This window comes from Myxocyprinus asiaticus, chromosome 42 (genome assembly GCF_019703515.2).
Source record: "Myxocyprinus asiaticus isolate MX2 ecotype Aquarium Trade chromosome 42, UBuf_Myxa_2, whole genome shotgun sequence".
Classification (NCBI taxonomy): Eukaryota; Metazoa; Chordata; class Actinopteri; order Cypriniformes; family Catostomidae; genus Myxocyprinus; species Myxocyprinus asiaticus.
The window spans coordinates 10,325,985-10,350,789 of record NC_059385.1 but is presented as its reverse complement, the minus strand read 5'-3'; the positions used below and the strand labels follow the sequence as shown (position 1 = coordinate 10,350,789).

The following is a 24,805-nucleotide window of genomic DNA, read 5'->3' as shown; positions in this document are numbered from 1 at the left end:
AGAACATAGAAGGAGCGCGTTATATAGAGTCTGAGATGGTGTCCGAGGGTGTAAGGATGTGCTAACAAAGAGAAAAAGATCAAAACAAGGATCTGGATGCACAATCACATCTTATACCAGTAATTTGTGAATGTACAGTAGTTATGATTCAGGAGTGGGAAATTGAGTTTAGATGTAGAGTTCAGAAATTGGTTTAGATGATAGATTATAACCGCTACACCAGGTGGACAACAAAAGATTAACAGTAGGAATCTGTGATTTATGAGTTTTATGTTTGTGCAGATGAGCAGGTATATGAGCTAGTGTAAAGTGGGTTGGAGCGCCATGTTTTTTCTATGTGTGTGTTTTTCAGGACTTGGGGGTACCACATTTAATTAAGAAAAAAAACATATCGGCCACCTGCTAATCTTTAAATTAGAGTGGGGGATAGGGGGCATATCCCCCTCAATGTCTATAGTTTTGGCCCTGTGTTTGACTGTGGAGGATGCTCTCTTACCTTGCGTTTCTTCAAGCTCCCTGGACTGGTGGGCAACGGGCTGGGTGACTTTGCGGAATGGGATGTGGACAGCTGACTGGCTGGAGTCCCATTCACTAGAGAGGAAGAGAAGCAAAAACACTGAGTTTACTAAAAAAAAAAAAAGTTTGTGAATGAAGCTCAGCAAATGTTCTGAGAGTCCCAAGTCTGCCAGTGCTCTCATATTCAAAGAGTGAGCTTTTCAAAAGCCTGCCTGTGAATATGAAGAGAAAAAAATCACCCACACACTTCCCACACTTGCATCCCAAAACAAATCCTCTTCGGACAGACACACTCTCTGTGGCACAAATGCATCCAATGCTACAGACTCACATCTTCCAAGTTCCATCAGTCATGATATGACTGCACAACACAGCACACTGAAGAGCTCTCAGTCAAAAGCAAGCTGATTCATTTTCACATGCAACTGTGACTATATTCTGATGCAGATCAGGAATTATCCCAAAACAGTTTAATACATTCTTCTGTGCTAATGTGTTACCAGGACAATACAGTACAATTGTGGGACAGTAACTGACATGAGACTTATGTAGTAAAAAAGCAGCAATTAATAAACTACAAAATCAAGTATTATAAACATTGCACAAATAATAATAAGTATCAATAAGTATTATACTAAGTATTTCATATATATATATATATATATATATATATATATATATATATATATATATATATATATATAATATAGGCCTATATATAAATGTATATAAATATAAATATTAACACACACACACACACACACACATATATATATACTAAAAGTCGATCGATTTGAATAATATTAATAATAAATACAAATATTATTTTTTATTAAACAAACAAGCAGCAGCTATGACTGAACGCATGAATGAATGAAAATTATCAAAGCTTGAGATGACATTATAACGCGAATGTGTATTTCTAACCTATATTAAATTATTTTTTTTTTTTAAAAGTACAAATTTTAAATATGAACCAAACTGAACTTATTAGCCTATTTATGTCATATGTTAATATAATATACTTTTACTAATCACCGGACCATCTAAATTTAAATAAATACCCTACTGATACGCAAAGACATTAAATTAAATGAAAATAAATATTTATCACATTACAAAATATCACTATCAAAGTCCCTTATAAAGGATAAAAGGCCATTTCCGACGTATCCGCACAAGGGGAGACAAGCCGCATCTCCTACCTTCGTATTGCAGCATGTTGAGGACACAGTGCTATTCCAGGTGGCAGAAAGCAGCAGCACTCACTGCGCGCGAATTCCAATGAATGGAATAACTGAGAGCCGAGATGAGTAGAGAGCGTGAGCCGCTCATTGCTCATTGGTTCGCGGTCTGCTCGCGCAGCTCTGACGCGCGCCCGAGCCAGTGCTGTACGGTAGTGGGAGGCACGCTGGCGCTGAGGTAATGTTGGAAACGCGCCGATCCTTCTCACCGACAGACCTTTAATGGCACTCTAGCCACGGCCAGATACAAACATAAACACTAGCGTATTTAAATGTGATATTGTGATTTACCCTTTGCACCCTTTGTGCAATAAAAAGTAATAACATGTGATCATTTTACAGTAAAAGAAATACTGAACGCGATATATATATATATATATATATATATATATATATATATATACACACACACACACACACACACACACACACACACACACTGGCAGCCAAAAGTTTGGAATAATGTACAGATTTTGTTGTTTCGGAAGGAAATTGGTACTTTAATTCACCAAAGTGGCATTCAACTGATCACAAAGTATAGTCAGGACATTACTGATGTAAAAAACAGCACCATCACTATTTGAAAAAAGTGATTTTTGATCAAATCTAGACAGGCCCCATTTCCAGCAGCCATCACTCCAACACCTTATCCTTGAGTAATCATGCTAAATTGCTAATTTGGTACTAGAAAATCACTTGCCATAATATCAAACACAGCTGAAAGCTATTTGGATCATTAAATGAAGCTTAACATTGTCTTTGTGTTTGTTTTTGAGTTGCCACAGTATGCAATAGACTGGCATGTCTTAAGGTCAATTTTAAGTCACAAATGGCAAAAAATAAACAGCTTTCTCTAGAAACTCATCAGTCAATCATTGTTTTGAGGAATGAAGGCTATACAATGCTTGAAATTGCCAAAAAACTGAAGATTTCATACAAAGGTGTACACTACAGTCTTCAAAGACAAAGGACAACTGGCTCTAACAAGGACAGAAAGAGATGTGGAAGGACAGATGTACAACTAAACAAGAGGATAAGTACATCAGAGTCTCTAGTTTGAGAAATAGATGCCTCACATGTCTTTAGCTGACAGCTTCATTGAATTCTACCTGCTCAACACCAGTTTCATGTTCAACAGTAAAGAGAAGACTCAGGGGTGCAGGACTTATGGGAAGAATTGCAAAGAAAAAGCCACTTTTGAAACAGAAAAACAAAAAGAAAAGGTTAGACTGGGCAAAGAAACAGACATTGGACAACAGATAATTGGAAAAGAGTGTTATGGATCTTAACCCCATTGAGCTTTTGTGGGATCAGCTAGACTGTAAGGTGCGTGAGAAGTGCCCGACAACACAGCCACATCTATGGCAAGTGCTACAGGAAGCGTGGGGTGAAATGTCACCTGAGTATCTGGACAAACTGACAGCTAGAATGCCAAGGATCTGCAAAGCTGTCATTGCTGCACGTGGAGGATTTTTTGATGAGAACTCTTTGAAGTAGTTTAAGAAGTAAATTTTTTTCAAATTGTAATAGTAATTTTTCACATTATTAATGTCCTGACTATACATTGTGATCAGTTGAATGCCACTTTGGTGAATAAAAGTACCAATTTCATTCCATAAGAGCAAAATCTGTACATTATTCCAAACTTTTGGCCGCCAGTGTGTGTGTGTGTGTGTATATATATTTAGTTAGTTAGTTTATGAATAATATGAAGAGGGAACAAGTGAACAATAAAGATGTCGTTAAAAGCCTGTAAAAAAACTATATTTTGTCAGGTAACCTAAAAAATGTGCTTCACATGGTAACAACTAAACTGGTTTTATTCAAGTCAACAGCGTTATTTAATATTGCAGAATCAACTTCATCCAGTAGACATAGCGCCAACAAACAACTGCACCCACTGTTTGACCTAACAGCGCACTTAATAAAAGCACATTGCAAGCATGACACTGTGTGGTTTATTGTATGTGGCAGTAGCTTAGGCAGAAACTTTTAGGTGGGTGGGCCAGGAGAAATTATTGATTGCATGAGATTTGTAAACTTTTATTTATTATTATTAAAAATATTTTTGATGTTTAGCTAATTGTCTCCAGGGGCAAATTTAGGACATTTAGCTACTTAAGGTTGTATACCTCTTTGAGAATATTAAAAGATCAACCAACAATAGTTGTGTTTGAGCACATTTAGACTTTTATTTTTTATTTTACATGCGTAACATAGGGAACCTTACCTGTGGCTGAGAACAGATATTATTATAATTTGGGGGATTTACCCTAGACATTTTTTAAAAACAGAACGGACATTTTAACCATGGAATGGACTAATTTTGGTTATTGTTTACCAAATGGATGAAAATGATGGAAAAAATGACGGAAATGGGTTTTGTCGCTTTGTCTCCACTATGGTTTACTGTCAATAAAATTACTTTTTTTCTCTGATCGTGTCACTAGGTCACAACTCTACTCTTATTAAAGTGGGGGAGAAATGACGCTGCTGCAATAGTGAGGTAAGAGAGAAAAGACATAAAGGAATCAGGCTGGAGTTTAAAAGTCTTGGGAGTTTTGAGAGCATTTTATGATCTAAAATAATTTCATTTCAGAGTAGCTTATGTTGTCACAGGTTGCTTTTGTTGCAACGAAGTTATAACTAATAAAATGCATAATCAATTCATACATACGTATGATATTTGTAAATAACATTATTTTATCTTAAATAAAGTGGATTGAGTTTAGAGTTTTAGGAGTTTTGAGAACATTTTAACAAGTTATTTAAAGTTATTTAATTCAGCATCTTATTTTAACTCTTTTGATGAACAGGTCAGAAGTTATTTAAATATATAGCCTAATTAATACAATTAATCGCAATCAGTTCACATACATGACTTTTGTTAAATCATTTATTAGATGGGAAAAATAAAGTGGTTTGTGCCGTTGCACAATATGGAATGCCCATCAACTGAATGTGCGTCTCATCGCCGCATCAGGTGTTTACAGTGTAAATCGTTTTGTTTTAATGAGAGCGATCTAGCTTTATTTGATTTGTATTTATTTATTTTTTTTCTGAGCTACTGTTGTTATGAAAGCTTTGATGCTGACATTATCCAGCCCAACAGCCTCTGACATTAGTGGTTTGTGGTTCGAGGCCAGCAAGTTTTTGGCTTGTTGGTGGGATAGGGGCATAAGACAATGACTGGGTGGGCCTGAATGCCAATGGTTGGCACCAGACCACCCAGGCCCACCCGTGGCTACACTAGAGGTATGTGGTAGGCTATTTACAGGAAACAATTATAGCTTTTTAGATGTCAATACATTTAGCTTTCAGTCAATTATTGTTGAATATGATCAATTCTAAATGGCTTTCAACAATAACAACAACAAAAAAAATCACTGCGTGCCAATATCCATGCTTTCCTACTATACATATAGTAGGCCTATGCTAAGAACAGTATGCCAATGTAGTATGTCTGAAACCTCAGTATTCCTAAAACAGTAAGCAAGAAATGTTGGGGATGTGGAGGGATGTTAGGCACTATTCTTTGTAAAGCTGCCTTGGAAAATATGTACTGTGAAAAACACTATACAAATAAATTTGAAATGTGAAAACATAAAATTGAAAGTTTAGTTTGGGAGTTGATTAGAATTGTCATTGGTATGGAATGCAGTGTGTGTGTTTGAGTGTGTGTGTCAGACTGGGCCTGGGGGGAGAGAAGCACACTCATTAGCACCATCTGTGGTGCTTCATTAATTTGATGTGAACAGTGCTTCACAGATAGACATCATGATTTATTTTTGGGGTCAGTTCTTAGTTCCCTGTCACAAATGACAACAAAAGAGCTGATCTGCACCCTTAAACCCGCAGAACTGTAAAACTCGGTGGGTGATCAAAGAGAGTGCAAAAAAGTTAACAAATATTCAATATTGGTGACATTAAAAAAACCCATACTGATTGACTACTGATCTAAATATTTGGGGATAAGTGTCCCCCTCAATGTCTATGGTGGTTATGGGTGCCAGGTGTAATTAACTCAAACAAATTAAGAAAATGTTAAAAACAATTACCCTTACAATTAAAAAATGGTGTTTCATCACCCTCATGGTGTTCAAACCTGCATAATTGCAAAAGTTGCAATAAAAGTGAATGGTGACTAAGGTTTTGCCTTAGTCAAATAAAGAAAAGTGTGTTTGAGAGAGTGTGAACCATTCTGACAGCTGAAAAGTACATCCATTTCTTGGATAAACTGCAAGTAATTGAACATTCTGTTCATAATGCAACATGAGGCAGAATATGTTTACCCCTTCCCCCCACAAATACACAAACACACAAACTACTGCAGCTGTACACAATGTTACAGCATTGCTGGAGACTGCTGGGAGAATGGCCATATTTTATGCATTGGATATGGGTTCAGCAGAGAGCATGGTTTATAACACAAATATAAATAGAGATACTGAAGAGAGAGAAGTGACTGTGAGCTCTTGTGTAACATGCTCAGCTGTGGGAGGATGGATTCAGTGATGTGACCTATCTCATCTCTCTCTCTCTCTGCTCTTTTCTGCTCTCCCTCGTTACTCTCTTTTTCACATCAGGTGCAGTTTGGGCCACTGTTTGCATCTGATCCTTTATCCATAATGGAAAGCGAGGATATGGCCCGAAAGGGACTATAAAAGAGGCACAACGTCCTCCTCTGACATACAACTGTCCTGATCTAACACTCCCACTAAAGCCAAACAGAAACAGCAAAACTTCTGTATGTGAATATGAATGTAAATGGTCAGATGGTTATGGTCCCCCCCCCCCTTTCCTTCACACATTGGATAACAGTAGGAATATAATTCCCCATATAAGGCCTGGTTAAATGTGTTGTAATTGTAAACCGGTAAAATGGTTTTTCAGACTAAAATTGCATTGAAATTGTAAAATTGTAACTTGGAATTGGCTACAAGAGTAGCTAACATGATTCTGCTTTGTGAAAATTACTTTTTAAAAGTACAAATATTCCATGTAGTCTCTCAGAAAGCTGTGCATAATGATTATTTAACAAAAAAAGGCAAAAAGCTGTAGTTTTAGATAGAGTATAGTATGTTACAATGCAGGACATGTCAACTTCCCAAAGCTTTGTTGATCCTTGGCATTCTAGCTGTCAGTTTGTCCAGATACTCAGGTGACATTTCACCCCATGCTTCCTGTAGCACTTGCCATAGATGTGGCTGTCTTGTCGGGCACTTCTCACGCACCTTACAGTCTAGCTGATCCCACAAAAGCTCAATGGGGTTAAGATCCATAACACTCTTTTCCAATTATCTGTTGTCCAATGTCTGTGTTTCTTTGCCCACTCTAACCTTTTCTTTTTGTTTTTCTGTTTCAAAAGTGGCTTTTTCTTTGCAATTCTTCCCATAAGGCCTGCACCCCTGAGTTTTTCTTTTTTTTTCTTTTTTTGGATTTTTCCCCTTTTTCACCCAATTTGGAATGCCCAATTCCCAATGCGCTTTTAAGTCCTCGTGTTCGCGTAGTGATTCGCCTCAATCCGGGTGGCAGAGGACGAATCCCAGCTGCCTCCACCGCCAACCCACATAGCTTGTTGAGCGCATTGCCACAGAGACATAGCGCGTGTGGAGGCTTCACGCCATCCACCACGGCATCCATGCTCAACTCACCACACACCCCACCGAGAACGAGCCACATTATAGCGACCACGAGCAGGTTACCCCATGTGAATCTACCCTCGCTAGCAACCGGGCCAATTTGTTTGCTTAGGAGACCTGGCTGGAGTCACTCAACATGCCCTGGGATTCGAGCTAGCGAACTAGCGAACTCCAGGGGTGGTAGCCAGCGTCTTTTACCACTGAGCTACCCAGGCCCCCCTCCCTGAGTCTTTTCTTTACTGTTATACATGAAACTGGTGTTGAGCAGGTAGAATTCAATGAAGTTGTCAGCTAAAGACATGTGAGGTGTCCATTTCTCAAACTAGAGACTCTGATGTACTTATCCTCTTGTTTAGTTGTACATCTGGCCTTCCACATCTCTTTCTGTCCTTGTTAGAGCCAGTTGTCCTTTGTCTTTGAAGATTGTAGTGTACACCTTTGTATGAAATCTTCAGTTTTTTGGCAATTTCAAGCATTGTATAGCCTTCATTCCTCAAAACAATGATTGACTGACGAGTTTCTAGAGAAAGCTGTTTCTTTTTTGCCATTTTTGACCTAATACTGACCTTAAGACATGCCATTCTATTGCATACTGTGGCAACTCAAAAACAAACACAAAGACAATGTTAAGCTTCATTTAATGAACCAAATAGCTTTCAGCTGTGTTTGATATAATGGCATGTGATTTTCTAGTACCAAATTAGCAATTTAGCATGATTACTCAAGGATAAGGTGTTGGAGTGATGGCTGCTGGAAATGGGGCCTGTCTAGATTTGAAAATTACTTTTTTTAAATAGTGATGGTGCTGTTTTTTACATCAGTAATGTCCTAACTATACTTTGTGATCAGTTGAATGCCACTTTGGTTAATTAATGTATCCGAAACAGCAAAATCTGTATATTATTCCAAACTTTTGGCTGCCCGTGTATATAAATACACTACTATATTATGAAAGAACAATTAGAATTTATATAGTGTTTTTTCCCATCCTCTGGGGTGCTTTAAGCTCAGATACTGAGTATAGGGCATTCGGCTCTGAGTATATTCAAGCAAGCAGTTCTGTCTCACTGTGGATATCATTTTTAATGAAATTTCTACTTAGGGTGCATCTATGTGATATGCACGACAGGGTTTCAGAGGCAGGAGTGAGAAAGAGAGGATCTGAGCATAGCATTACAGTCAGCTTTCACCCTGAGCAGGGCTATTAAAAATCAATACCATCAGTGCAAACACTACTTTCTAGTACTCACTTTTTTATAATGTTTTGCCTCTTTTAAATAAAACACACTAGTGACACTAAAGCTGCAGTCTAAAATTTTACATCAGGCATCATATTAAAATGTATATAGAAAAGATGGAAAGCAGTTTGGCACATCTGAAACCTAAAGAGAGGAAAAATAAGCTCTGCTATTTTCCACTTCCAGTATCAGCCTAATCAAAACAATGCTGATAATAAAAAAATAAATAAATAAAAAAGCAATTCATGTCGGCCTATACTGATACTGATATACTGTATAGACAACACATTTTATAAGAGGTGGATCATGTGCAGACTGATCACACTGGGAATCTGGCGACAGGAGGTTGAAAGTTCTGCTGCTCAAATTGGTTTGGGCTTAACAAAATTCGAACCACTGCTCCCAGTGGCCAAAGCTGGAAGTTTTGTTGAGGTGAAATGTCCACCAAGTGGCACCAAAAGCAAGTTTTAAATCTAATTCTAAACCTAACCATCAGTGGAGTAAAAAATTTATTTTAGGGTGAAAATGCAACCTCTGAATTGTGATCACCATGGTTTACTTGAACGCAATTACTTACTGGTTTCCACAGGACCAGAACCCATGTCTCAGGGATTGCACGCTCAACGCGCTATAAGTAGAGCCACAATGAAAGGTGATAGCATTTGAATTTATGCACAAATGTCTGATGGGCGATGGCGCTCATCAGTAACCCTTCAGATTGTGGTCAATTTCAGAGTACATTAATATTCGGAAGCAGCATGTCAGTTTCCCATGTGATCATGTTACCACATGAGCTCTATAATCTGCACTCTCATTAGTAGGGACTGCAGTGCATATCTAATTTGAAAACAGTTCAGCTCTGCTGAACATCGCACCTGCAATGAGATGTCGCTCACGTCGCCTCAAATTGCCAGAATTAATGACTTTTGGTTACTTTGTCACTACAAATTGTTGTGTAAATGCCCCATATGAATTTTCCTGCTAATGTGTTAAAGGGCTGTTTGGGGGTTTGTCTGTAATGAGCTGTGCAACTGGCTGGAATTACAGAGTAAGAATAATAACAAGGTCTCTGAAAAACACACTAAGTGACAGGAGCAGCTCTGCAATGCTTTCCTAAAGAAAGTCAGCCAGTGGTTATCTAAGTTGATTAAGATTACACTCTGGATAAACTGGTCTGATGAAAATTCTGTTGAATATGAGGTCAATCTCATTTATGTAATGCAAAGAAGAATTTATGGAGCTTCTAAAGCAGAACGACCTGAGATTATTATTTATTTTTTTTTTTTGAGGGATGTCAATTGAATGTGTTAATTTTGTGCAATTAATCATGCCCTCGACCTGTAGGTAAATTCTGTAATAAGGAATGTTTTCGATTTAAATTTGATGTACTGCCTTGATGCAGTAGGGGGCAGTCAACGCTCCAACTGTGCAGGCAACACACCTTGTCAAACCAACAAGCAGGCAGCTCAGCCTTTCACAGAAGTGCTTTTGCGCTCAAAGACAGCTGGGAGGAGCACAACAAAACGAAGATGTGTTTTTCAAAGTTTAAAACAACGTTTAACTTGACATATTGTTCTCAAAATACTGCGCTTAAAATAAGTGAGACACTCCAGAAGCATCCATCTGAAGCGTAAGTACACAGACCAACTATTAAACATAGAGCAGAGGGAAAAAGGCCAATAATAGGGTTTTGTTCAATGATAAAGAAATAAAACAAACTTTTTTCTTTTCTTTTAAAGCTACTTTGTTTTATCTACATGTGTGTCTGTTGTCACAATATACATGTTTATGATGTAATGTACCTAAATTATCTGAATTATAATATTTCTTTATTATATATTATATTTATAATTATTTTAATATTTATATTCTAAATGACCTGTATTTTGGGGCCTTTCTCAGTAAATATAGATATGTGATTAATTGTGATTAATTTAGTTAATTAATCGGCACACCATGTAATGAATTTGATTTTTGTTTTTTGTTTTTTATCCACAAATGTATTATTGAAATTCAATACAGTACTGTTGGGTAAGTAAATAATATGAAATATTAATGAACATTTGCATAATTTTCAATCAAATATAGACCAGACGAAAAAGAAAACAGCAACAAATTCCCCCTCTCAGGAGCAAACAATTATTGCCATTGCTGGACTACATTTTTTTGATACATTTCTGAAAGCAACGACTCTACAAACGTAAGTAAATTTTCATGCTACATTTTCAGTAGCATGACTATAGTTTCAGTAATTTTCACAATAGTGTAGATTTTCAGTAATGAGCCACTTTTTACAACAAGTTGGGCTGTGGCATCACAAAATACAAAACGCTACATCTGTTTTAAATCACATTGTATTGCGCATTGTATTGTTTTTGTGTATAAAGGTGCGTGGGGCTCTCTCAAACAGAAATTGACATGCTATACTTAGCCTGACAACACTGGCAGGGTCTATTATATAAACTGCACTCATACAGTGGAAAGAGCTCCACTTCATCAATCGGCTCTTGCACAGACAGAGTTTTAAATAAAGTAAACACAGCTAGACTGTTCTAGAAATCACTAATCTGATTAAACCCAAGAAATATCTCACATTTGACCTACTGTATGCTGTCTGACAGATTTTCACAATAGTGTGATTTTCAGTAATGAGCCACTTTTTACAAGTTGGGGCGTGGCGTCACAAAATACAAAACGCTACATCTGTTTTAAATCACATTGTATTTGCACACACAACTACACAAATACTCCCCTAAACTGTCATCTGTAATATGTAGCATTAGGAAGTCCAAAACATTTAAGAGAATCCTTTCGTTCAGAAGCTTAATGTGAATGAAGTGGTTAAAATAAACGATTCACCAATTTACTTGTTTGTACTGTTGGAAAGTCATTTTAGTGATCATATTATTCCTCCAGCAGCAACTAGATGACTATAGCTTTCCATAACAATAAGTTTCCATTTAAATTAATCAGACCTTTGCATCAAGATCAGAAGTCCTTAAGCTGCTTTGGAAGAATCTTTAGTTTCAAACTCAGATCAAGGTAAACAGGACAGGCACAGATAGCGATGCAGTCTTGCTTGTCTAAACGCAGCACTGTAATGTGAACAGCACATATGATCCATCTCCGTTAGCCCACACAGCTGTTGATATAAATATGACAGAGAGAAGCTGTTTATGTCTGTCTGTATCTTCTTTGTTAAAGCACCTCTAAATGCGTTGTCATGCCATCCACTTGATCGCACAGCTCAAACTGTGAATAATCCGTAGGACGACATGGGCTTCAGGTTTCGTTACGCAAAAACAAAAGGCTTCTCGTAGCTGCATACAAACATCAGTGTCATTTATAAAAATGTATCAGGTGTGGTGCGTGTATATGAGTGTTTTTGTGTATAAAGGTGCATGGGGCACTCTCAAACAGAAAATGACATGCTATACTATCTATTATATAAACTGCACTCATACAGTGGAAAGAGCTCCACTTCATCAATAGGCTCTTGCACAGACAGGGTTTTAAATAAAGTAAACACAGCTAGACTGTTCTAGAAATCACTAATCTGATTCAACCCAAGAAATATCTCACATTTGACCTTCTGTATGCTGTCTGACAGATTTAACAGCTGATGTAGTCTGTAAATTCCTTTTTGTCCGGAATTTCAATTATTAGGATTTCTATCATACAAATTGTCCTCTTCAGTATCTCTCTCCGCCACAACAGGAAAACACAGAATTATGTCATAGTACACATAAACTACAAACAAGAACACAAAAGGAGATGCTGGGCAGTATGTTATTCTCAGTCACCATTCACTTTCATTGCATCTTTTTTTCATACAATGAAAGTGAATGGTGACTGAGGCTGTCTCCTTTTGTGTTTTACAGAATGGGGATGAGAACTAAACTAAAGAACTAAAAAGTGTTATTCATATAGTAGAAAATTAAAATACCCAACATAGTGTACAGTATATGATTTTCTAATTTCTTAAATTTTTATTTGAAAACCATTTTCAAAACCACATTGCTGATGCAACTTTGCATAAACAAAGGTACATAGTCAGTTTTACTGTGGTGATTATGTTATAAAACCAGACTGGGCAATGAAATCTTTGCAAACATGAGTCAACCTGGCACATCCTCTCCACCACAGGGTTTCTTATAAGATTAATTGTCTGAATGGATAAAATGGATGGCTGGCACACTGAATGTTTGAAGCGAAGCAATTCCCCACTTTTATGGATCCCGTCTGCACGAGAGTCTGCCGAGAAACAGCCGCTTGACAAAAACTGATGAGCCGCACACTCTGAGTCTGCTTCTGCCAAGCCTGCCAAACAGGAAGGGATGCCCATATATGGGCACCTCTATTGTCTCCAAGGCACAGCGCTCTTAGCTGGCGTCTCCATGACAACCAGATAGAACTCTAAGCCAAAGCTCTCCTCATAAAGATTCAGCTGGTACGATTTAAACCAATCATATAACAGACGACTCGGCTGGAGAAAAAAAAATATAAAACACCAGCTTCTAGAAGTCTCTGCCACAAATCACATAGGTGAGAATACAGAGACAACCTCAGTGAAAAAATGGTACACAAACACAGAAATAATACTTATAGGAATGGCTACAACTGCTACCTGTACACATACAATCCACAAAACGGGAAGAATGCTTTATGCATACTCTATTAGGCAGTACAATTTAGACACTGCATTCAATCCAAAGTACCATGGTATAACCACGCCTTTCTGGATGTCTGGATGTTCTTTGACAGTAGCATGATGGAAATTCCATTATATAGTTTTAATTACCTTGGAGTACAAGGCTATGTAAATACTAAGGTGTAAGAAAATGCTAATCATGCAATATCAAATACCACTGTATTATCTTCTGGTACCATGGTAACACCACAGTACTTTTATGTACAGGAAAACTGGTCAATCCAGTACACATTAACACAAACAGCAGAGTGTGTATAATTCCAATTGCACATAAGTCGATAAACACATATACTGTAGTGTATGCATACTCTGGTCTTCAGTTCAGTTTAGACACTGTTTTACCATGTTTTTTGACCATGGTACCATGGTAATAAATTTTTTTTGGGCACTATCATGGTGGTAATACCATGAAGTACCATGTAAATAAATATGGTAATCATTCAGTACATTGTAAAAAGTGGCAACCTGTAAAAGTGCCCTTAAAGGGATAGTTCATCCAAAAAGGAAATTTTTCTCATTATTTACTCACCCTCATGCCATCCCAGACATGTATGACTTTCTTTCTTATGTTTTCTTAACACAAACAAAGCTTTTTAGAAGAATATTTTAGTTCTGTAGGTCCTCACAATGTGAATGAATGGGTACCAAAATATTGAAGTTAAAAATAAAAGTAATCTGTTCGAATCCAGTGGTAAAATCCATATCTTCAGAAGCAATATGATAGGTGTGGGTGAGAAAAAGATCAATATTTAAGTCATTTTAACTGCAAATTCTTCTCTCTGCCCAGTAGGTGGCGATTTGCATTCTTCGTGCAAAAACAAAAGAAGAAGGATGTGGAAGTGAAAGTGGAGATTGATAGTAAAAAAGGACTTAAATATTGATCTGTTTCTCACCCACACTCATATTGCTTCTGAAGACATGGATTTAGCCACTGGAGTCGTATGAATTACTTTTGTGCAGCCATTATGTGCTTTTTGAGCTTCAAAGTTTTGGCCACCATTAACTTGCATTGTATGGGCCTACAGAGCTGAAATATTCTTCTAAAAGTCTTCATTTGTGTTCAGCAGATGAAAGAAAGTCATACACATCTGGGGTGGCATGAGGGTGAGTAAATGGTGACAGAGAGAATTTTCATTTTTGGGTGAACTATTCCTTTAATAAGCTATTTGTAGTTGATCTGACCCTTAAAATTATTTTTGTTGGTTTAAACTAATCATGTATTTTGGTTGGTTCGGTTAAAAAATATTTTTGTCTTGAATCAAACCAGTTAATTTAGATGTTACAACGTGAAGCACATTTTTAGGTTAAACATTTTTTTCACTGTACCAATACACATACCAAAGTACCTTGGTTTTACAATCTGATACCATCTCAACACCATGGAGCCACTATAGTACTTCTTTGTAAGGAAAAACAAAGAAAGATTTATTCAGTATGCATTCAGTATACAGAACACATCTACAAAAGCAAATGCACACAGCATTCTATGTTTATAATGTCTATAATTCAGGTCATACACAATAGTATTCACTGCACAACAGTTGATCTGGATCTGCAAGATTGAGTCACACTACCTAACCCATACCTCACCACCCCCCCCCCCCCCCCCCAATGCCTCAATATCTCGTATCCCTCATCTTTGACTAATGAATCAGACAGTCATTTCTGAACACAATTCCACACAGATGCCATCATACACACTCTGCTCTAGGAGTGCACACACACACTAGTTGGCAGGTGCTTACTGCATAGCAGTCACATCTGAATGACTTCTCATTTCTCGTTTGTTTTTATCTGCACCGAGACTTAGAAATTATGTTCATTATCTTATCTTAAAAAAATATTAAATCAACAAACAGTGTGTGCGCGAGAGGGGAGAAAGACTTCACGTGTACAAACACGCTCTCGCTCAGGGAAACTGTTCACCTGGTCGAAGCAGGATTTGCTGTTCCATATACACACTCACAGGCATATAATTACTACCTGATCCAGATGGAGACTTGCTGCGGTGGGAAAGGGCAACACTTCTGGGAGAGCTTCTGTTTCCAGACCCCATCTTCCCGTAGGAGGTTGATTTCACCACTCTGCACTCTGTCACACAACAAAATCACATGTTAAAAGGACATGGTACAGATATATTTCAAACATACAGTATATTGTGCAATGGCTCCCGAAAGTATTTGGACACTTAAAGCAGACTCAGATGTGCATAAATGTCATTGCATCGAATATCAAATATCAAGTGGGATTTATTGTAAAGAAAGCATAAGCACACTCTTTTCAAGCAAAACATTTCACAAAAACTGACTTCATCCGTTAACTAAAAATGGGACCAGTTTTTTAAAAGCAATTGCAATTTTTGCATTAAAAGCAAAAATGTCTAAGAAAAGTGAAGTTGGTTCTGAGATCTAACATCATCTATATGCTATATTTTGTTTCACATTTTGTCTAGTGCAATGACATACATTTTTAGACTCATACATTTTAAGTTTTAACATCTAAAAGGATTAAAATTACATTAAAGGGATAGTCAAAAAAGAGAAATGATGCTAGTCTCACATTAACTTTAATTGTATCTTTTTTTTCCATCTTGTTTTGTGTTCCCAGGAAGACAGAAAGTCTTGCAGGTTTGGATCAACATGAGGGTGAGTAAATGATGACAGAATTTTCATTTCTGAGTGAACTATCCTTTTCAGCGTCCAAATAATTATTGGAGTCACTCTATATGGTTATGTACTGTATGGTCAAACAAACATTTTTTATCAGGACGTTTTTTACAGTATATTAAATGTTAAAGGAATAGTTCACCCAAAAATGAAAATTCTCTCATAATTTACTCACCCTCATGCCATCCCAGATGTGTATGACTTTCTTTCATCTGCTGAACACAAACAAATATTTTTAGAAGAATTTCTCAGCTCTGAAGGTCTACACAAGTGAATGGGTGCCAAACTTTTGAAGCTCCAAAATCCACATAAGGGCAACTCCAGACGACTCCAGTGGTAAAATCAGTGTCTTCTGAATCGATATGATAGGTGTGGGAGAGAAACAGATTCATATTTAAGTCCTTTAGTTTACTATAAATTCTCCTCCCTGCTCAGTCAATCTCCACTTCAGTTTCACTTTCCTATATTCTTCTTCTTCTGTTTTTGGTGATTCACAGTCTTAATGCATATCGACCCCTTCTGGGCAGAGAGGAGAATTTATGATAAAAATGACTTAAAGGTGAAGTGTGTAACTTTTTTTATGTCAAAATATGTTCTATCCCAGTTTATTGTGCATTGACAACTATAATGATGAGTCTAAGGGGTGTTTGCAAAGCTTGTAAGCCATTTGTGGGTTTACCCTCCCCCAAAAGTATAAACACTGAGCCTCCCAGGCACAATCAAAACATTGATGTTTATTTTTTGAGCGGCCCGCTCAATCCTGCCCATCCCTTTCTAGCTCAACCTATAGCGTGAGTTTGGGGCATGACTACTTGTAGTAAGCTGTTCAGCTGGAGCCAGCTGGGAAATATGAACAATCATGGCAGACATGTTACAGAGGATAATACATTTTGCTTCGCCTACAGATGTTAAAGCCAAAATTCGAAGACTTGCTAAAAGACAGAGAATGGAGTAAAAGTGGAGGACTTTGAGAAAATTTTCGGGGTTCGATGGAGACAGATCTTGCGGAGATTCTTCTCGACAGTTAAGCTCAAGTTTGCTCATTACTGTCGAGCTGCAGATACATTTGTAACATAGTCTGAATATGTATCGTTACACTTACTAGTTACCAGAAGAACCATCCTACCTAATGTGCTGGATCCCCTGCACCGCACACCCAGCTGCCATTTAATCTGCTGATGTCATCGGACGACCTGATTCCTCTGCAACGCTTTCTGTCCAGTGTTTTTATGTTATAGTGTTCTTGTTCATTACAACATTAAATGTTTACCACCTTTTATTTATTATGGCCTATTTGTTCATGGACAATCAGAGAGTGCGAAAGGGCATGATGAGTCTAAGGGGTGTTTGCAAATCTTGTTTGAAAACATACTGTATTTTTGTAATTCTGTTTGGTGCCACTAGTAGCGCAGAAATTACACACTTCAACTTTAAAAATGTATCTGTTTAGGGGCCTGGGTAGCTCAATGGTAAAATATGCTGGCTACCACCCCTGGAGTTCGCTAGTTCGCTAGTTCGAATCCTAGGGCGTGCTGAGTGACTCCAGCCAGGTCTCCTAAGCAATCAAATTGGCCCGGTTGCTAGGGAGGGTAGAGTCACATGGGGTAACCTCCTCGTGGTCGCTGTAATGTGGTTTGTTCTCGGTGGGGTGCATGGTGAATTGAGCATGGTTGCCATGGTGGATGGCGTGAAGCCTCCACACGCGCTATGTCTCCGTGGCAATGCGCTCAACAAGCCACGTGATAAGATGCGTGGGTTGACTGTCTCAGACGCGGAGGCAACTGGAATTTGTCCTCCACCACCCAGACTGAGGCGAATCACTATGCGACCACGAGGACTTAGAGTGCATTGGGAATTGGGCATTCCAAATTGGGAGAAGAAGGGGAAAAATCCCCCCCCCAAAAAAATGTATCTGTTTCTCACCCATATCTATCATATCATGTCTGAACACATGGATTTAACCACTGGAGTCATATGGATTACTTTTATGCTCCCTATATGTGGATTTTGGAGCTTCAAAAATTTGGTACACATTCACTTGCATTGTGAGGACCTACAGAGCTGAAATATTCTTCTAAAAATCTTTGTTTGTGTTCTGCAGAAGAAAGAAAGTCATACACATCTGGGATGACAGGAGGGTGAGTATATCATGAGAGAATTTTCATTTTTGGGTGAACTATTCCTTTAATTGAATAGCTCAAATAATCTTTTTTTTTTTTTTTTTTTTTACTTTTATAACCCTTTCATAATATATAACACCCAAAAATGACTGTAAAGTTTGATTGCAATCACAAATCCACTTAAAGTACTCTTTAGGAATACTGCCAAGACTCAAACTCTACTCAGAGATAATTCTTAAATGTAAGCAGTAATCCTCGTTTAAAAACAGACTGCTTATTGAAGCAGATTTATGCAGTCCTAACAAAAAAACAAAAAAGTGTGATCTAAAAGATGGCAGCACTACAAGTGAGGAAAGTCTGGTTTAAAATCTTAATCCTAAAGTCAGAAAAAAGACTGAGGATTAAATTTGATTCTTTGCAGACAGATACAACTCCTCACATACTCTCTTCTATATCTTAAGCACCCCATTTTTTACTGCAACAGCCATTTGTAAATAATATGCTCAGATAAGCCTGAGCAATCAGGTGTGACAGCAAATGCCACAGTCTATTAAGGGGAGTCTAAAAAGGGTAAGAAGGCAATCCTCTCTCCATCTCCATGGAGTTATAGTGAGCACAAGCTTTAGTCCTTAAAGGGACATTTCACCCAAAAATGAAACTTTTGTCATCATTTACTTATGCTCTTCATGGCTCTCCAAACCTGTATGACTTTCTTTCTTCCATGAAACACAAAAGGAGGATGTGATGAGGATGTGCCTAATCAGCCGGAGGGAGATAAAGGAAGAGGGGAGTAAGTCAGACCGGAGGTTTCCCTGGCCTGAATCAGGCGGTGAGGGTATGTGACGAGGAGGAGGGAGTTGCTGGGCTGAGAGGGTGCACACCTGTCGCTAAGTTGCTCAATCAGCAGGAGAGGGATAAAGGACGAGCCAGGGATGCCAGCGACAGAGAGAGAGAGTCGCACGCTGCTGCTCTGTGTGTGTGTGTGTTCGTCGATGTGTCGTTGCGTTTCAGTTCTGAGTTTTATGTTGATTAAAGTCTTGTTAATAGTTAATCCGGATCCCACATCGTCCTTTCTTGAACTGTTAGACTTGATGAGACTTTACAGAGCTTTTTGTGTCCTTTATGAAGCTTGAAACCTCCAGGCCTTATTCATTGCAGTTGCAGGGGAAAGGCGACCAGTACATTCTTCAATATTTCTTGTTTTGTGTTCCACGAAAGATAGAAAGTCATACAGGTTTGATTAGAACAACGTGAGGGTAAGCAAATGCTGACAAATATTTTAATTTTTGGGTGAATTATCTCTTTAACTCTCCAGTACTAACAAATGACCTCTTTAAATAATAGTCTTGTTTTTAAATTTGCTGCTGCTTTCAAAATGGCTAATTACAGCCTTACATAATCATCTCCATTGAAAATAATGATTTCATAACTTGTGTGTGAGTGTTGTGGATCAAATAAAAATTCATATTGAATATTGCAGCCAGTGTGCTGTTAAGGGCTGCCATTCGGCTCCTATTAAATACGCTTCCTTTAGGGAAATTAATGTCGTCAAAGGATGCCATTTTGGCTCTATCCATCTCACCGTCAGCATGCTTCATATGTTTCGCTCGACTCTGATCATAGCTCATTAGAACTGCACATGTCCCTCTGCTAGAGCCTTCATAATTAAATCTCTACAAATGATTGACTGCACTCACTTTAATTCACCATGATAAATTGTCTGACATTATATTTGTTTTGTACAGAGCATTTTTACTTAATTATAGCCACTGGTAATTACCCTATAGAATTATCAGTTTAGTTATTATAAATTTACATAGTGCTTGACTTGGTAACAGCAGTGGATGTCACAGGACAGTGACAGGCATGGATGGATGGATGGATGGATGGATACACTTTCTGTTGTTTTGTTATAGTCAGGAAATGAGAATCTGTATGTGGCACAGTGTGGCTTCCTTTCATTAATGGTGAGGGGAAACAAAGGCTGGTTGCTGGTATTGCTCCTCCCCTGTGCTGATGTGAGCTTAGTAAAGAGCAGGCACCCCAGTTTTCTGAAGTGTATTCGGAAGAGCTCTCTAATAAAAGAGAACTATCTCTATTGTTGTCATGTTGATTGTGCCTCGCCCCTTATTTTCCTCATTGGCTGTAAATGCCAAGTGTCCATATACCTGACAGAAGAGTATCTATCTATCTGTCTGTCTGTCTGTCTGTCTACAGTATCTTTATTTATTTCTTTTCTATCATCTATCTATCTATCTATCTATCTAGCTATCTATCTATCTATTTACTCTATATACTCTATCTATCTATCTGAGAGGAGAAGTGAGGAGGGCAGGAACCCTATAGAGCAGTGGATGTCGTAGGCGTAATGGGGAATAAGCATTTTTTATATTACAATTCACATGTGGGATGACACTTTAATGGACTCATTTGTAAGTGTTGCTCACTAACTAACTGGGTAAAGGATGTTGTTTATTCAAGACAGGACAAAGAGATGAAGTTGCTGGGTGGGTGGAAGGTGCCATCCACACAGACCCCTCTGCTGATGAGATCTTTATAAAAGTACTGTGCAGGGAAGGGTTGAATTGGTCAGGAGATGTGTGTCCTTTCACTGAAGACAAAAGAGCAAAAAACAGGAAGGCAAATACTGAAGGGTCCTTTACCATGCTCATCCAACAGGAAGTCATCCTGGTAGCGGAACTTCTCTGGGCCACATGCAATGAAGATGTCCTCATCGCCGAAGAAATCTTGAAGGCACATGACCTGCGATTGGAGAGAGAGAAAGTCATTAGCAGCATAACCATTACAGCATTTCAATGTCTCATTAACAATGGCCTTGGGGTTCATCTTAAGTAGAAAGCCAAATGATCAAAGAGCTGAAATCAGAGATCCAGCCTTTCTCCATCAGAGCGAATGAGACTCAGTCATGATCATCACCCAGAAGGCTTTGAAGGCTTAACTGAACCCATCTCTAATGTCTTTTTAAGGTGAGTATCCACCACCCCAGTTACTGTAGATTGCCCCTAATCAAACAAAAAAAGTTTGATTTATATGCCAAGCTTCATCTCCTAGCAGGCCTGTGGACATCTTTGGGGATGGCTGCAAAGAGAACCATTTTACAGAGTGATCATCATTTTAGACAATGAATGAAGGGGAAAACAAGTAAACAAACTCATATAATCAGCCTTCAGCATAGTTGCTGCAGCCAAAAACTCACATTGCAGTCCATTTCAGAGAAGAAACAAGAAATTATTCCTGTTTTATAACAGAGTGTAATTTCTAAGTCCCCTAAAGCATGAAAGAGGGGAATGGGTGATTTTTCATTAGCAAAACAGCCATTTGTTCTCAGGACAAGGTGGTTTGTGGTAAGGGAGCATGTGTTATGTATAAATGCTTTTACAATCATTTCGAGATAAAGAGACTGAGAATGAGATTGCACTTTTATTTGCTATGTTATTCCAACTCTAGTTATTTTAATGGGGAACAATCTTAACCTCCTAAATAACAGTTATTTCCAATTGCACAACATTAGAAAGCTATTTTTGGTGCTTGCGATACAAAACTCCCTGTCACTATAATTGGGTGTTCCTAAGGGTTTTGGAGTGTTTTTTAGCATGTTACTATGCATTTGCTAGTGTGTTGCTAGGTGGTTTCTTACTAGCCCAAGTCAAAAGAGCCCACCCCCAAGTCTCTATGATTTTCTGGACCTTAGATTTGACTCGGGTCCCATCTTCAATGTGGATTTTTTTTAGCCCGTTTTAATGTCTGCCAGGCTAAAACCATAAGTTTGGATTGAAAAACAAAAACAAAAACAAAAAAACGTACAAACTGCACATTTGTTAGGAATAATTCATGTCCAATTTACAAATGATGTTCAAATCTCTAACCCTACAATAAGTATGAGCAACAGTAATAGTGAAGCTTGTCTTAGCAAGCAACGCTAACAAGCTGTGTTAGCAAATATATGTTCACTAGTCACACACATGCCAATGCAGATTAGTTTATGGCATTTTTAGGCACAAACAATATTAGCTAGTTGGCATGGCATAGTTTACTTCATGGAGAAAGAGACGAGGAAGAAGATAAACGGACCAGTTTGAGAGCTAGTTATGTCCAAAACAGCAGGAGCTCAGGCCATAAAGAGGAGACGTTTTCTGATGTTTCTCACCAAACAAACAGCAATTTAAAAACATAAAAAGTGTCATTCCTCTGTAGCTCTGAAGGACCACTGGGGAAAAAAGGTGATGCACGAGAAGAGGTGAGAGATAGAAAGCGAGAGAAATTGAGAAAGAGAGGAAAAATGGAAGCAACAAAGCGTCAAACCCAGATTGACAACAATAGATGAGCGACAATAGAAAAGCAGCTTAAAGAAGAAATGTAAAAACAAGTTCAGTTATGCAACGACTGCATTCAGAAGTTCTCTGTTTCTCTAAGTGCAGGGGTGTCCGAAGTCCAGCCCACAGGCCATCTGCCATACGGTAATTAATTGGTTCGTTCTAATATTTCGTTGAAACAAGAAAAATGATTCACGGGCTTTCCAGCACCATTTGAGTGAGGACACACTGTAAGAGAGAGTGCTCAAAACACTTGCACATCTGTGCCTGATGTGCATGCTCAGGTTGCACATGTACATCTACAAAATAAAATGAAGCACGATAATTTTGATCAAATCAAAATCGTATTTGTAACGCAAGTAACAATAGAACAGAAGATATAATTGTACAGCTATAAAGAGTAATTCCTTGAAAAATAAAGAGTAATTCCTTGCATCACTTCATAAAGTGATCAAATGTAATCTGATTATGATTATTGTGATGGGTCACACCCAACACTCAGTAGCAGATCTGTGTTCTTTGCAGTGTCACTGAATGGACGTCAGAAAGATAAAAATGTGAATAAATGAGTATAATATTTTTTATAAGACGCATCACTGTTCCATTATAAGTGTTCTTTGTGAGTGAAATACCCTATCCTTTATTTATATGTAGGGCCTACACAAGCATACATAGAGCACATTTTATGATTAAAACTTGCATAATATTAAGCATACAATATAAAGATTATGCATAGTGGCAATCTAATAGCTTCTGCATTTGGCCCCTGACTGAAAAAGGTTGGACACCCCTGTCTAAGTGGAACAGAGGAAGTAATTGAGCCTGCTCAATAAGATGAAGATCAAATGCTTATAACCTGAGGATCATTTTAAAAATAGTTTTTTTGTTGGAGAAGAAACAACTACACAGCTAAATGCTGTTTGTGTCCCTTACATGAATATAAAAAGTGAAACGGAACCATCAGAGGGCAAGGACAAACGCATTAAATTGAAGCAGAACATTGAGGGGGAGCATTAATTTATAAATTAATTATAAAATAACATTATAATGACTTCAGATCATATGATTAAATAAAACGTATGTTTTACTGGTTAAATAGACATTGTTGCCTCAGAGGACTCAGGATGTTGGTCTTGTGACGTTACCTCCCGTTTTTGTGTGCTACAATTGCGACATCTAGTGGAAGATATAGTACAGTACACGATGGATTTTGTCCTCTGTGCTGACATGCTTTCATTTGAAGAATCATCAATAAACATAAATATTAGCTTATTATGCAATCTGATTTTTAAGAACATTTGTTTCAAATCCAAAACAGTCTTTCCCGTAAACGGCAGTGTTCTATGTAAACACTAGGTGGCGGTGTTAACATGCTATATAAGACATCAAGAATGACGATATGCAGGCAATACTTCTCAGTGTAAATCTAATTTAAATGTTGTGGTAAACTTGATTATCTTTGTATTTTAAAATATCACATAAATAAAGGGCAATATTTAGCAGAAATTCAGAAACACATGTTCACACATGCATGTGTTTGTGTGTGTGTGTGTGGGCAGGTTTAAGTGGTTTAAGAGAACTTTTAGGTTATAAACAGGTAATTACAAGGGTATTATGCTATAAATGTGGTCTATGAGGACATTTCTACTGTCCCCATAATTTAAATCGCTTAAAAACCATACTAAACGATGTTTTATTGAAAATGTAAAAATGCAGAAAGGTTTCTGTGAGGGTTAGGTTTAGGGGAAGGGTTAGGGTTAGGGGATAGAATTTATAGTTTGTACAGTATAAAAATCATTATGTCTATGGAGAGTCCTCATAATGATAGCTGCACCAACGTGTGTGTGTGTGTGTGTGTGTGTGTGTGTGTGTGTGTGTGTGTGTGTGTGTGTGTGTGTGTGTGTGTGTGTGTGTGTGCGTGTGTGCGTTTAATGGTATTGTTTTGAAAATCATGTATGTAGGCAGAAGAAAAGATCTTGTCTATAGATGCTGTATAAGGCACTGAATATGAGCATTATACAGCATCTAGCTTGAACAGTAGAATTAATTTCATTTGTTTCTCATACATTATGTCAAATAGCAGGACTTCAGAAGATTACGCGCAGGTTACCATACTATTTTGAAATGTTAGCATTAAAACAAATGCAGTTTTTAGATAAAGATTTTGAAGCCTCAGAGACAAGCATCTCTACTGAAAACAAACTAAATGTCTCTTTGTTTCAAAACAAATGCAATATCTCTTCAAGGCAGTGTTGTGCTGCAGTTGAGATGCTCTATCTTGTTCTCACCCACAGCTCTGCTAATTCAGTAAGTAAAAAAAAAAAAAACTGTGAT

At 37.8% G+C, this 24,805-nt stretch overlaps 2 protein-coding genes across 6 annotated transcripts in view; both read right to left on the bottom strand.

The window, feature by feature from the left end:
- LOC127432392 (spartin-like) overlaps positions 1–24,805 on the bottom strand; it is a 471,452-nt gene that overhangs the window by 408,956 nt on the left and 37,691 nt on the right. The window lies entirely within an intron of this gene.
- dclk1a (doublecortin-like kinase 1a) overlaps positions 1–24,805 on the bottom strand; it is a 55,676-nt gene that overhangs the window by 16,175 nt on the left and 14,696 nt on the right. For 4 of the 5 annotated variants that reach the window (XM_051683408.1, XM_051683409.1, XM_051683410.1 and 1 more), the window contains exons 4-6: positions 20,801–20,900; positions 15,335–15,442; positions 497–591 (exon numbers count right to left, since the gene is read on the bottom strand). In XM_051683408.1, coding sequence (XP_051539368.1) covers positions 497–591; positions 15,335–15,442; positions 20,801–20,900 — 303 coding nt within the window. Of the gene's footprint in view, positions 1–496; positions 592–1,721; positions 1,780–15,334; positions 15,443–20,800; positions 20,901–24,805 lie in introns of those variants that run through there. The other variant, XM_051683411.1, reaches the window with a different exon arrangement.